The sequence below is a fragment of the Aquarana catesbeiana genome, linkage group LG01 (genome assembly GCF_042186555.1).
Source record: "Aquarana catesbeiana isolate 2022-GZ linkage group LG01, ASM4218655v1, whole genome shotgun sequence".
NCBI classification, from domain to species: domain Eukaryota; kingdom Metazoa; phylum Chordata; class Amphibia; order Anura; family Ranidae; genus Aquarana; species Aquarana catesbeiana.
In genome coordinates, this window is record NC_133324.1 from 222,123,486 (window position 1) to 222,138,938 (window position 15,453).

The window sequence follows — 15,453 nt, forward strand, 5'->3', positions numbered from 1 at the left end:
TGTAGGCAAAGGCATATGGATATGCGCCCATTTCTATGGGCGACTGAATGCAGCATCTGTGGCACCCCCGCCGAGGAAATACACCCAAATTGTATGTTCTACAGTCCACGCACTCATTTGCATAAGGGCTCATTTACACTTCTGATTAGGGGAGGCAAAACCCAACGGTTGAGCCGCATTTTCACCATCCTTCAATTGCTCCCCCTTTTGCTGCAGAGGCAGCAGTCGGGAGGTGTACGCATGCGGCAGCTGCGATGCTCTGCTTTGCAGCCGCTGCAGGAGTTATACCCTCTGTTGCACTCAGTAGGCTGCACCGCCTGCCCAATGTGACTGCCCCACAAACACACAAAAACACACACACAATGCACAGGTTTGCGGTACCGTTGCCTGGTATTTAGAGGTTAAAGCAGGCAGTGAAAAGGCAATACAGCACCTCCTCAATAATGCTCTCTGAAGAGCAATCTGAACACGGATCACACTTTACAGGGCAAAGCAGGTATAAACCAGGCCTAAAGGTCAGCTTATAATGGTTTTAGTTCAATATATTATAACACTAAACTATAATGTTTTTGGGTCAGTTTATTATAACACTAAAATAAGATGGTTTGGGGTCACTTTAATCATTTTTAAACTGATGTTTTTTACCTCTTTTCTTTCTAGTTATATAAAATCTCAGTTTTACAAATAAACATTTAATACTGAGTGCACCTATAGCATACCATTTCTAGAGCTAATGTAATAGCACAGTGAAAATCGCCTCAGGAAAAGACAGGTAAATATGCAAAGCCAGTTTAAAGTTCTACCTTCTAGCTGGAAATGAAAATACAAAATATTGGTTTGCAATATTCTATATTTAAATGATTAAAAAATTAAAACGCATATATATTTTTTTTAAATCCTCACCACAATAAATAAAGAATGAATATATAAAGCCACTATATATTTCCCTTAAAGACACTTTACCGAATAAGGCCACACATATCTTAGACACAGAAGCAGATAATATACAAACGAATATGCTATCAAAATCTTATATATTTCACAGTGTAGAAAAGCCGAGTTCACAGTGTCATGTAATGCTTTACATTATGGGGTTGATTTACTAAATGGAAAAAGACTATGCACTTTCCAAAGTGCAGTTGCACTCTGCAAATGCACTTGCTCCAGAGCTTAGTAAATGAGTAGATATAAAAAAGGAAAAGAAAGGCGCCTCTAAGTGCAGTATGTAAAATTTAATAGAGTGCACAAAGGGTTAAAAGCACTTACAAGATTGTTGAGTGTTAAAAGACATGATAAAATCAGGAGTCCTCATCTGTGGCATGTGTCCATCCTCAGCACGGTGGTAGAGAGCCGTGTAGAGCCGTCCAGCAGCTGTAAAGCGTTCTCATGCGTGTTGAAAAGAGGAGGCAGCAGGGAAGCCTGTATTCACTGCGGGACACACAAGGCTGATGGTGTCAGTGTAGAGAAGGGGGTGGTAACGCGTTTCGGAGCATGTGCGGCTCCTTCGTCACTCCTGATTTTATCATGTCTTTTAACACTCAACAATCTTGTAAGTGCTTTTAACCCTTTGTGCACCCTATTAAATTTTACATACTGCACTTAGAGGCGCCTTTCTTTTCCTTTTTTATATCTTCAGAGTTGCTTCTCCTCTAACCAAAGTGCTGCCAGAAGTGCCATCTCATCACTATCATCCCTCTGACCAGCTACCCACCTCCACCAGAGCGCCCTTATCACCTCTCTGTTTTAGTAAATGAGTAGAAGCTCTGCTGACGTCCACTATCCAATCATGTTCAAGCAAAAATTCATTTTTTTTTATTATCCTTGCACGTGATTGGGTACTCTTTGCAAGGTGAAGCCTTACCTCATTTACTAAGCTCTGGAGCAACTGCACTTTGCAAAGTGCACAGTCTTTTTGCCTTTAGTAAATCAACCCCTATATCTCTCAAATATTACCATACCTATTTTCATGGCTTTAACTGATGAGCAACAATGCCCCCTGGGTTTTATTAAATGTAATACCTAATGCAAAAGGCTAAATAAATAGTTTAAATATTGTTCCGACTCTGAAGATTTGTAATCCTGTTCATCCATACCTAAGATTCAGACACTCCCCCAACAGCATAGAGTTGACCTAACTTTTCTCCACTGCAAGCAAAACAACTTGGTCCCCAACCTACCCCCCAGCCTGCTTAAAGGACCCATCTGATATTGAGGAAGGGGCTTTACTGTTCTCCCCCTCTCAAAAAATTCCCCATATTTGCAGCACTGTGTAATGCAGTTTCAGATTACTACCCTAACCTTTTCAGTATGATCCATATTGTTTAGGGAGTTACAGGAAGCTAATGTAAATCTGATTTGGGTATTTGAATTGGTTGTATTTCAAATAAAACTTACTTTAATGTGTTTTTTATGTTAAGCTCACACATGCTAAAGCTGGCCATAGACGGTTCAAATCTTGTCCGGTTCAGCAGGAACTGTCGAGATTCGAGCCATGTATGGGCAGGCTGAATATACCCAAGTTGATCGATTGATCAACTTGGGTACAACCAGCCTGCTGGATTTTACATGTGATTATCGCTAGCGGCTGTCATAGGCACTAGCAATAATCATTGTGTTCTCCAGCTCCCCCTGCTGGGAGAACACAATGGCTCAGCGGGAGGGATTTCCCTGTCAACAATGTCTGTGTTGTTGGGTGATTGGTTGTTGGGGGATTGAACCCGTGGTTGCAGGAAAGAAATTTGCTCTGTCTATGGCTAGCCTAAGGCATGTGCAAGTGTACAGCCGGTCATAGATGGTGCAATTGCCCCATCAACACAGTCAGTGTTGATGGGGGGGAATGCCTCCCATGGAGCTTTAGTGTTCTCCAGGGGGGGTGGCGGGGGGGCTTTTCCCGCCGGGAGAACATACAGTGATTAATGCTAGCGGCTATAGCCTCTGGCAATAGTCGCATGAAAAGTCCGAAAGACTGGTGTACCCAAGTTGATTGAACGATCAAGGTGGACACAATCACTTTGCCCATACATGGTTCGAATCTCAGCCGGTCCCTGCTGAACCGGCTGAGATTTGAACTGTCTATGGCCGGCTTAAGGTTTTTATTATCTCTCAAAGAATCTACAGTACTCCCTCTGACAATGTCTTTATCTGATTTTATTTCCAAACAGATGGGGCCATCTTTGCTTTGGCAATATCCAAGGACAATATCGTGTAAATGCCGGAGCATGTACGGTGCTTGCTGTGTTCACAAATGTCTGGCACAAAGTTACTATATATTGCTGTCTGATCAATGGGGGGAGAAGAGACTAAGGAAATGATTCCTCATGGCTGCAGCAGACTGAGATTATATTATGCTAGGCATATTCAGTTGTCTGGAGCTAAAAAAATGCAAGAATGTACAAGTAAAAGTAAACAAAAATATGTTAAATTGACATGCCAAGATTATTTTTTAAACAAACTTATAAAGTTACTGAAAGGTACACTTTAAAACCAAACTCCAGGCACAAAAACCTACCATTGCAGTGGGTGCATCCACATTGCAAGGGTTAAAATGCCTATGGGTAGAGGAACATTGTGAAATACTCCCTCCAACCGGGTCCCGCAGCTGCCTAAGGTGCTCACACTCACATTCTCTACATACAATGCAGGGTTAGTAGCCTTGCATTATACATAATGATGCTGAAAAACCACCAGAACATTGGAGGGAGTAGAGACAACACTGGAGCAGGGTAAGGTAAGAAATTCAGCCTTCTCATCTTACCCTAGACAAAACAAGCATTTAAAGTGTGTATGTGTGTATGGGAAAATGGCACTGCCTATCACCTGAAGAGTAATTCTCTCCAATAGCTCACTCCTCCAAGTGAGTGTACAGAAGGTAGGTAATTTATTACTGTAGAAAGAATGACCCATCACCTGAAGGGCGTCTCCACAAAGTGAGTCACTCTTCTTGGGTGAGTATGCAAATGGGTAACTTGTGCCTATTCCCATGATCACTTTTACAAAAGAAGTGTATATTTAGCCTGTGATCTATATTAATAAAGTGCTAGTGTGACTATATTCTTTGTATATGTTATTTATATCCAAGACCTAGTTCTGAGGTGTTCGTGCAAAAAGTGATATTAATCTCATTAATTCATCTGATATAGACAATATTCATTCATAGAGATACATATTTGTGCAAATTCATATGTAATAAATAAATAAAGCATAGTCCATTAAGAAAAAAAAAGTATCAAAAAATAAAAATTAATAAAAATGATTGTAGAGAAAAATGCTAATAGATAAAGTCCAGTCTTTGTATAGTGCAAAAAATGCAAATTAGAAAGTGACTTGTGCTTTTCCAAAGTGACTCGTGCCTGGATTTATCCACCAATGTGCAAAGGAATCAAGTAACTTCCGTGCTCCCCTTCAGTTCCCCACTCACCAGTTTCTAGCACCCCAGCAGGGGTAAGAAGTGTATACTAGGTATACTGGCTGTATCCGGAACAGGCACCTCCACCTTTAGCTCAAAGGACACTGGGGTATTCTAATCTCTCACCTGCTCCTGGGGTGGATCTCTCACTGAAATGCTTGCTTCTTCTGTGGCATAAACACAGGATATCCTCATATACCAAACAAATGGAAACTCATAGTGAGTCCTTACGACTTTTGTCATAGGATGAGTCTCAGACGACATCCTTTGATAAAACGCGTAAGTCGGAGCTTGGTACGCACTTACGTCACTTCCGGTTGCATAGTTCCGGCCTGTGGAATGCTCGCTGGTTGGGAGCTCAGGTGTTGCAACCAAGACATGCTAGCTTTGTACCTGTCAAGTTTTTTTGGATACCAATTTGTTTTTGTTAATTTAAAACGTTTTTAATAAATAACCATCCGAATTTACACTATGAGGTTCTGTTTGTTTGGTTTATAAGGATATCCTGTGTTTATGCCACGGAAGAAGCGAGCATTTCAGCGAGAGAGATCCACCCCAGGAGGGGGTGAGTGAGGGATTAGAATACCCCAGTGTCCGTTGAGCTAAAGGTGGAGGTGCCCGTTCTGGATACAGCCAGGATACCTAGTATACGCTTCTTACCGCTGCAGGGGTGCTAAATTCTGGTGAGCGGGGAACTGAAGGGGAGCACGGAAGTTACTTGATTCCTTTGCACATTGGTGGATAAATCCAGGCATGAGTCACTTTGGAAAAGCACAATTCACGTTCTCATTTGCATTTTTTTGCACTATACAAAGACTGGACTTTATTAGCATTTTTCTCAACAATCGGTTTTATTAATTTTTCTTTTTTGATACACTTTTTTTCTTAATGGACTATGCTTTATTCATTTATTACATATGAATTTGCAAAAATATGTATCTCTATGAATGAATGTTGTCTATATCAGATGAATTAATGAGATTAATATCACTTTTTGCATGAACACCTCAGAAGTAGGTGTTGGATATAAATAATATATACAAAGAATATGGTCACACTAGCACTTTACTTAATATAGATCACAGGCTAAATATACACTTTTTATCTTTTTTGTAAAAGTGATCACAGGAATAGGCACAAGTTACCCATTTGCATACTCACCCAGGAAGAGTAACGGTCGCCCTTCAGGTGAGGGGTCAATCTTTCTATAGTAATAAATGACCTACCTTCTGTACACTCAATTGGAGGAAAGAGCATTTGGAGAGAATTACTTTTCAGGTGATAGGCAATGCCATTTCCCCATACACACTTTTCACATTGGAGCTTTTAATCAAAGCACCTTAGGGGAGACAGCAGCCCTTTTTTCAACCTGAGCACAGAATATAACAACTTAAAAAACAAGCATTTAACCCTTGCTGTGCAGGGATTGGGGGGGGGGGGGTTTCACTGCAAGAACTTTTTTGATTCTTCCAGTCTAGAGTTGGCCTTTAAATATACAGGCAGCAGTACTAGCAGCTTGTTTGGTCAGACTAATGAAAGATGCTTTGTGATTGGTTGTTATGGTTTAGTGAAAATACCTGTATTCTGGACCGTTTTAATAAATAATGCTAACTGAGTTCTTAAAATATTAGATAAAATACTACCTACTGACATTTTTATTATAAACAAATTACAGTTGACGCTACTGTATGTTGGCAACCTTCCAAGAAGGTACTCAGTTTCCATGACATCCTTTGTTAGAAATCTGCCCTTTGGGAGCATATGCACAAATGCTTTTTGTGTCTTTCTATTATTTTTTTAACTACAAAATAGGACCAGGCATATTTATCTATTTATGCTCATGGTATAAAGTCAGTAAACACTCTGAATAACCACCCTACATAGCCCAATATTTTTATTTTTTTGGCTTTAACGAATAAGTATCTGCAGAAGGTACCTACATGAGTGGTTATGTTATGAAATATACATATATTGCAGCACACGTAGGCCATACTGCTCCTATGTGCAGGGGAATTTATACTTATGATTTTTTTTATAATTTCACCTTGTTTAACATTGTATATTATATTGGTACATGGCTTGTAGCCATTATAACTAACCACCCACGCCAATGCCGCTCTTCTATCTGCTCCCATCCATGAGTGTATATTTGAACACAGAATTAGAGAAGAACAGCTGTGGCTCCCATTTCTTGAAGGGCTATGGTACTGGCAGAGGCAAATGTATAGATAATAGAAAAAATGATGAGGCGGGTTGCAGGAATTCCAGAGGGGGGATCTTTGTGGAGTTGTTTATTACTCTTGAGTGGAAGTGACGCTTCACAACATCCTAAACTATTTCCTCATACCTCCATGAGATAGCGAACGTTCCATAATTATGGGTCTCTGTAGGTAAAACAAAGAAATGAAAAAATAAAACTTTCCTGATACAATATAATCGAATGCGTATGTAATGTTTTGATAGGGACCATATTAATTTTAGCAATAGCAGGAAATACGAGAAATCAACAGAAAAATAACATTTCAAGAAATATATTTAATACGCCGCAAAATCATAATTATAGCATTGTGACCTAAACACCTAAAGAACTGTGATTATGTAAAAAATTATATTTTGTATGGGGTTGATCCTTTTATTAATAGTATTTATTTAAAAAATTCCTTTTTTAGTTCACATGCTAATATACTGTATACCGTATATACTCGAGTATAAGCCAACCCGAATATAAGCCAAGGCACCTAATTTTACCACAAAAAACTGGGAAAACTATTGACTCGAGTATAAGCCTAGGGTGAGAAATGCGCATCTACTGTAAGTGGAAAAGAGGGTCAACAATGACCATTTGCAGCCTCACTGTGCCCATTTGCATGCCTCACTGTGCTCATTTGCAGCCATAGGCCCCCCGAACTTCAAACTCGGTAGTTAAGGGTTCCTAGATGCCCTCTAGCTGCAGCCAAAATCTGGGGTCTCTGGACCCAAAGGGTCCCGAAATTACATTGCTGGAGTTGGACACAGTTGACTGACTTTGGGGCCCCGTATCTCGGGGCCACTTGGTGCTAGGAACCCCAAATTTAGTGTGCAAACCCAGTGGAACTAGCACTACAACACAGTTCCTAGCACCAAGCGGCCCCGAGATACGGGGCCCCAAAGTCGGTTTGGAAAATGTCAAGCACTTTTCTGCAGCAGAGAATGACATTTTCTGAACCGACTTTGGGGCCCCGTATCTCAGGGCCACTTGGTGCTAGGAACCCTAGCTTTGGATATGTTGTAGTGCTAGTTCCACTGGGGTTCCTAGCACCAAGTGGCCCCCAAGATAAGGGGTCCCAAAGTCGGTTCGGAAAATGTCATTCTCTGCTGCAGAAAAGTGCTTGACTCGAGTATAAGCCAAGGGGGGCATTTTCAGCACAAAAAAAATGTGCTGAAAAACTCGGCTTATACTAGAGTATATATGGTACATTTTTTCTATACCCAAACATGCAGGTCAAACTTTCCAGCAAAAGAGACAGGATAAATGTGTTGAAAATTGCATCAATGATTTATACTTTGGCATATATCACTCTTCCTTACTCTTTAGTATTGTGAAGGGAAACAGCGCTGATCTTGTAATGTACATTGTATTAGTACGCATGTACACAATGAAATAGGTGCATTCTGCTTTAACTAGGGTAGTCCTAAAAACAGGAACTGGAATTAAGTTGTGGTGTAAAAAAAATACCACTTCAATCAACAAAACTGCTTTAGTTGCACACTAGACTCAAATCCCCATCCTTTTCACTAAGGCCCAGATACATCAAGCTGAAATGGCACATAAACTGTACTAAAGTGTCTTCTTAACTATTATGATCACATGAAAATATTGTTTGAGATGTCACTTTCGCACAGCTTAATTGAGCTACCCATTCACATGGGTAAACCAATCCATATACCTATGTGAGGGCCGTCTTCACCCTCGCGGGATGTACAGGTGTTTAGAAACTGCATTCTGATCAATGCATTGTATTGTATTTCCATTGCACACATTCCTGGACATAGGCTCATCAGTAGCGTGTGCTGCAGCAACTCCCAGCTGGAAATTGTGTTTATCACAAATCAGCGCCCATAGTTGCCAACACATCATGGATCGTTAAATATGGTCCAAAGCTTTTATTGCAGGAAGATCACATCACAAAGGACCAAGTGCAATGTTTCGGAGCCATACAGGACCCCTTCAAAGTGGTTCTGCGCAGCTCAGAAAACATTGCACTAGGTCCTTTGTGATGTTATCTTCCTGCAATAAAAGTTTCTGACGATATTTGACAATGATGTGCTGGTGAATATGTGCACTGATTTCAGATCAATGCATTGGTCCTGCGTGGATATACACTCCGTGATGTGCTTGCAGATCTGTGTAGCCACCTGCCTGTTATTGATCTGAACAGCATTCCTGCATGCAGCTGCATGGAACACTCGTGCATTCCGTGCGGGTGAAGACAGCCCTAATCATATATTTTAAATGACTGTATTTTTGCAGTGTTTACCTATTGAACAATATTTGCTATGCCTTTCATATTTTCACATTTTTCTTCCATTATTTTGTTACTGTATTAAATGCAGAGATTTGTAGATTTGAGTTGAATTGTAGAATTGAGGCAGGAAAGATTACTACAATGACTCTGCCTTACTGCATTAAAACAACTGAGATAAGATATCAGCTATACCGGCGGTGCATTATTCGTCAACTATACAGAGAAACAAGTTTTATTAAATATTAACACACACCGACACGATTATTTGCATCAAGTTGATCTTTTTTACACCTAAAAAACAGCTAAAAATAATTGAAAAGCCTGTACATTCCTTTATTCACAGCTTGATGAAGCAGACTACCAAGTTCTTTAGGGAAAAGTGTAGATTACTTACTTTGTCTCTGTATGAGTGTCCCAGATCAGTTCTCAGCATAGTCAGATCCTCCATGCTTCCTCCATGATATGGTCTGTTATCCGCCCGCAGTTCTTTGACTCTTCCCTGCAAGTTCCTCAATATCTTTAAAGCACTGAAATCATGCTGCGATGCATTTCCATTAAGGGATGGTGTAGAAGCTGAGCGCAAATGTGAGTTCTCCCTTCTTTCCTGTTGTGATAAAAGTATTAACAATTCTGCCTCTTAGTTTGCTAGTATACTGTCAAGCTGTTTTAGATACATTTTCTAGGACAAATGCCGCCAGCAGCTTTCAATAATATCTGTGCTGTATAGCTTGCAATGTGAAAGCAATTAGGGGACAGTATTTTGTAAAGAATAGGTTCACCTTTTGTAACATGTTAAATGTTACACCCATATTCAGGGTGTAACATGTTACAAATGCACTGGTCCTCACTCTCCCCTGTCCTGACAGCTAGCGGGGGATCTTCTCCCCTGGCTAGTTGTCACAATTTAAAAAAGACGTGGCCGGGCGGGGGTTCCCCCAGGCGCGTCACCCATTTCCAGTGTTCTGTGAATGGGTAAAACGACAAGGTCCGACAGCGCTTGTAGTTTTCAATGAACTACCATGGCGCTTTGGTAGTTCATTGAGCTTCTTGTCTCAAGTGTAACTGCTTGCTCATATCAGAGGTACGGGTAAACAGATACAAAGACAGTCTGCAGGACCGTGGCATTACACCCACGATCTGCTCATCATGGGTGCAATGCTTTACTGCTCCCTAACAAATAGAATATTAAATGCATATTTTTTTACCTGCAAAAAAAATTGAATTTATTATTTTTTTTGTAAAGGTGAACTTATCCTTTAAAGCAAATTGACATACAAGCCTTGAGATAGCCCTTGTGAGGACAGACTGTGATCTAAACATCACATCTAAAAATGAAGACCTGCCAGCACAATAAAGACTTATTTATAATAAACAGAACTCCGCAGTCCCTTCTTTACAATAAACAGTATGGGAAAGCTTTTAAGCAACTAAAAAGGTAAGCAACAATTTTTAAATATTTTTCAGGTTATGCTATGTGAATGAGAACCTAATATAAAGTAGGTATTATCCTAATTTGGCTGCAAAAGTGGTAAAACATACAGTAATCTCCACTATATCACAATACCAACATGACAAACAAAGAAAATAAATTGCATTTACCAGTGACAGCCTACGGATGGCTGAGCCAGCTCTCTCTGGATTCCTGTGACTCTCTGATGCTTTGCTTCTGGACAAACTTCTGCACCAAGTAATCAAAAAAATCTTAATTAACCATTTATTCAATCTTAAAAAATACAATAACTGGCCAGTACCGTGCTTTAACTTATGATATTTGAATAATTTCATGCTTGCATTCTCAGCTAGGCAGATGTTGTTAGCTGTATTTAATTCTTTTGTATTCTATATTTAAAGAGGAAGTAAACCTCCCTCTAATGTTTGTACCTATAGGTAAGCCTATTATAAGGCTTACCTAAAGGAACTGTAAATATCGCCTAAACTTTCACCGTTTAGGAGATATTTACTGTATACTGCGCTGATTACGTCATCGGTGCCTGCAGGTAAAAAAAAAAAAAAGTATAAAGCAGAGAGTTTACTTCCTCTTTAAATGAAATATAAGAATTGTCAGTTTTCATGATATGCTCCGCAAGCCAGACATGTAGGTGATGTTTGTTTAAAAAGCTCCTGACAGGAAGGATGTTAGAGCTAGGAACAGTTCAATAGCATGCAAGTTCCATCATTTACGCAAAGTTCATTTGTTGCCAAGACAAAACCAACTATTTACTATTCTTGTTATTTAATCCATAATAAATAGTCCAGATGATATAAATCTGGGTTCTGTCAGTTACTTTTTAAAGAGGAGTTCCGCCTACCCCTTTAAAAATGTAAAGTCAGCAGCTACACATACTGTAGCTGCTGACTTTTTAACATTAGGAAACTTACCTGTCCTGGAGTCCAGCGATGTCAGCTTGAACATCGGCTGGTCGAGTGCTGCCACCGCCATTGCTGGTAAGGGAACCTCGTCTTCTGGGGTCCCCCGGCGGCTCTCGTGGCTCCTCCTCACATCGGTTAACCCCCTGGGAGAAGCACTCTCCCTGGGGGTTACCTTGCGGGCGCTCCCCCGAGTCCAGCATTTGCGTCTATAGACACAGAATGCCGGACTTGGCCCCGCCCCCCGGCGCCCACTTCATTGGATTTGATTGACAGCAGCGGAAGCCAATGGCTGCGCTGCTATCATTCTATCCAATCAAGAGCCAAGAACCCCGGACAGAGAGCTAGAGCGCGTCTCCGCCGAGGGATCGAAGGGTACAGGTGAGTAAAACAGGGGCTGGGGGGGGGGGCGCTCAGTGTCAGCTTTTTCACCTTCATGCATAGGGTTTACAACCCCTTTAATGTATATATAAAGCCAAAATTACATTTTTGATAGAATAGAGAATGGTTAAAACCCCCATCAGTTTATTTGTTGCCATCTGGTTCCTGTTGGGTAGATTTCCCTTCGTTATCCTGCATACACAACAGGATTTGAAAAGAAATCTCTCCAAAGTCAGGGGAAATAAACTCTTCACAGACATGATCGAATCAAGTGTCTTCATTGGAAGACCATCTTTAGAGAGTGAATCCCCCCCCGGGACACAGACAAAACTAAACACTGGACATGGGTTATAAGCCCCCAACCACAGCATATTCCCATTGTACACAGACCATTGTGATCAGAGTATTTGCTGTATGCACTATATATCTGCCAGTCTTGTATTGTTTTCCCATAATTGGAAAATTTTGTATGTACAGCATTTCTGATTAGTAAAAGCACAGTGATACACTACAGATAATTCTAAGCTCTCTTGCTTACACTGTAAAGAACCTTAATAGAAGCAAAGCAAAACAAAATACTTAAGATTTTGGTTTTGATACGGTTTATATAACTACCTGAAAATCTAGACTCATGACCTGGAAGCCCACCTCTACATGTTTCTATACAAAGACTTATTCAGGGGCGCAGAGGAAGTCTTTGCGATGAAACATGTAAGGCATAACCACAGAGAGAAACCTCATTACATCAGGTCTCATTTGGTGGAAGGATCGAGCTGGCTGGACGATTGCATACTGGAAGTGAGCTTGTTTCAGCCAGCAATGGCCATGCTGTATTTCAGACCTTTGCTGAGGGCTTTTTACCTTATGTGATACACATGGTCCCTATTGAACATTTTGAATGTAAGTTTGCCATACTTCCCAACTATCTGAGATGGGAATGGGGGACACCTATTAGCAAAGCTATGTAGGCATATGACACCCCCCTTCAAGGAGAATTGTACAAAAAAATGAGTGCCTTTTTTACCACTACTATTCCTTTATATTGGCTTTTGGAATTTACAAACACAGCAATTTAGAAATTGAATGAAAGGTTTAGCACTGTAAAACCCTTTTAGATAGATAAGTAGTGCATTTCATATAAAACTATATAGATCAGACCAAAATGAGGGACAAATGAGGAGTAAAGAGGAACAGAGGGACTTGGTTCCAAATCGGGGACAATTGGGAGCTATGAGTTTGCCATTTTAAATTGCTTGTTTTATTTAAAGTTTATGCATTGTGGAAATCCCCAGATGTTGGAGACAAATCCCTGAATGTCGCATTTGCAGTTCTGAGTTTGAGAACACCACAATTCATTTTTATTACACTTTTGACCATTTTCTAAAAAAAGGTTGAACAGCTCTGCACTTTCACATCCCTTTTTAAATATAAATATTTTGTTAGCACTGTATTTTGTTTTAGTTTATGTGTAGCATCCTCCTAGCTAGGCTGCTAGGTTTTGGTTAGGCAAATTTAGTTCTTGGCTCTCCTGTAATCAGCAGAGCAGTGTGTGCTTGATTTATGCTGCTCAGGGTTCTGCAGGCCTCAAGTGTGACTGCTTCCTCCTGTTTTCTGGGGATTTCCAGAACATAGTGGGTGGGAGAGTCAAATTATCAGCCTGAATATTTATGCACCTCCAGCCAGTCCCTGGAGAGGTGTGTCCAGATGGTGCTTGGGGAGTGCATAAATACCACGGAACCCCAGAGAGCTGGGTTCTTTTCCCCGGAGTCCGGGTTAAAAAGCTGCTTCCTGAGTAAATGTGGAGAATCCACAGCTTCCCGAATCCCAAACAAGTTAATTTGCAATAAACTTTTGAAAAGGTTCTGCGAAAGGTCCCCAGGGGTTCTGCGGCAATCTACCCATCAGTCACAGGCAGCTGACGAGTAGATTGCATCCCCTCTGCTGACCCACGCACATCTACACAAGCAAGCGTCTCTGTTTGTGCAGCTGTGCAGCGCTGCTCCCCATCGGCCCCTCCTTCCCACCTGTCCATCCTGTAAGGTGCTCTGATCCCTTGTGCCCTGATCCCATGTAAGGTGCTTTAATCCCATGTGCCCTGGTCCCATGTAAGGTACATTCAGGGATTCATCTCCAACATCTGGAGATTTCCACAATGCATATACTTTTATTAAAACCAGCAATTTAAAACAGCAAGCTCACAGTAGGGACCATGTTTGCTTGGCTGCTGCTGCACTAGTAGGAGAAGAACCAGGGACACAAAACAGCGGCCCTTGCGCAGGTGGCGCTACATACAGTATGTATCATATTGTCATAGTCTGAAGTGCTGTTGTGTATTTAGGCTTAAAAATGTATTGTTAAGTTGAAAAATTGCTCCCAAGGGCCTATAGGCAGCTAGAAAAAGTTGGACCGAATAGAATATATAAAAAAAAAAGTTCTTTATTGCGTACAGATATATATAAAAAAAACACATGAATTAAAAACTACATGAGCTCTGGTATGCATGGCATCCAAAGATGTCAATGTTACAAATGCAGATAGCAAACAAGAGTTTCTTAACACTAAATGCTATTACTCAGAGAGGAGCCCCAACGTGTTTTGATCGTATATTGTTCTGATCTTCCTCAGGAGGATGAAGACATCTTCTAATTGAAATATCGTGCATGACCAGAGTCGATTAACAACATATACAGTATCTCACAAAAGTTAGTACACCCCTCACATTTTTGTAAATATTTTATTATATCTTTTCATGTGACAACACTGAAGAAATTACACTTTGCTACAATGAAAAGTAGTGTACAGCTTGTATAACAGTGTAAATTTGCTGTCCCCTCAAAATAACTCAACACACAGCCAATAATATCTAAACCGCTGGCAACAAAAGTGAGTACACCCCTAAGTGAAAATGTCCAAATTGGGCCCAATTAGCCATTTTCCCTCCCCAGTCATGTGTCATGAGTCATGTGACTCGTTAATGTTACAAGGTCTCAGGTGTGAATGGGGAGCAGGTGTGTTAAATTTGGTGTTATCGCTCTCACTCTCACACTGGTCACTGGAAGTTCAATATGGCACCTCATGGCAAAAAACTCTGAGGATCTGAAAAAAATCATTTTTGCTCTACATAAAGATGGCCTAGGCTATAAGAAGATTGCCAAGACCCTGAATCTGAGCTGCAGCATGGTGGCCAAGACCATACAGTGGTTTAACAGGACAGGTTCCACTCAGAACAGGCCTAGCCATGGTCGACCAAAGAAGTTGAGTGCATGTGCTCAGCGTCATATCCAGAGGCTGTCTTTGGGAAATATGATGTATGAGTGCTGCCAGCATTGCTGCTGAGGTTGAAGGGGTGGGGGGTCAGCCTGTCAGTGCTCAGACCATACGCCGCACACTGCTTCAAATTGGTCTGCATGGCTGTCATCCTAGAAGGAAGCCTCTTCTAAAGATGATGCACAAGAAAGCCCTCAAACAGTTTGCTGAAGACAAGCAGACTAAGGACAAGGATTACTGGAACCATGTCCTGTGGTCTGATGAGACCAGATAAACTTATTTGGTTCAGATAATGTCAAGCATGTGTGGCCGCAACCAGGTGAGGAATACAAAGACAAGTGTGTCTTGCCTACAGTCAAGCATGGTGGTGGGAATGTCATGGTCTGGGGCTGCATGAGTGCTGCCGGCAATAGAGAGCTACAGTTCCATGAGGGAACCTTGAATGCCAACATATACTGTGACATACTGAAGCAGAGCATGATCCCCTCCCTTCGAAAACTGGGCCGCAGGGCAGTATTCCAACATGAT

The 15,453-nt window shown here is 41.0% G+C and overlaps 1 protein-coding gene across 1 annotated transcript in view; it reads right to left on the reverse strand.

Annotated features, from left to right (window-relative positions):
• Nucleotides 1–5,866: 5,866 nt before the first annotated feature.
• Nucleotides 5,867–15,453, reverse strand: part of LOC141139271 (uncharacterized) — a 141,930-nt gene continuing 132,343 nt past the window's right edge. Inside the window, exons 26-28 of the mRNA XM_073625230.1 lie at nt 10,510–10,588; nt 9,305–9,514; nt 5,867–6,789 (exon numbers count right to left, since the gene is read on the reverse strand). Coding sequence (XP_073481331.1) covers nt 6,739–6,789; nt 9,305–9,514; nt 10,510–10,588 — 340 coding nt within the window. The 3' untranslated portion in view covers nt 5,867–6,738. The remainder of the gene's footprint in view (nt 6,790–9,304; nt 9,515–10,509; nt 10,589–15,453) is intronic.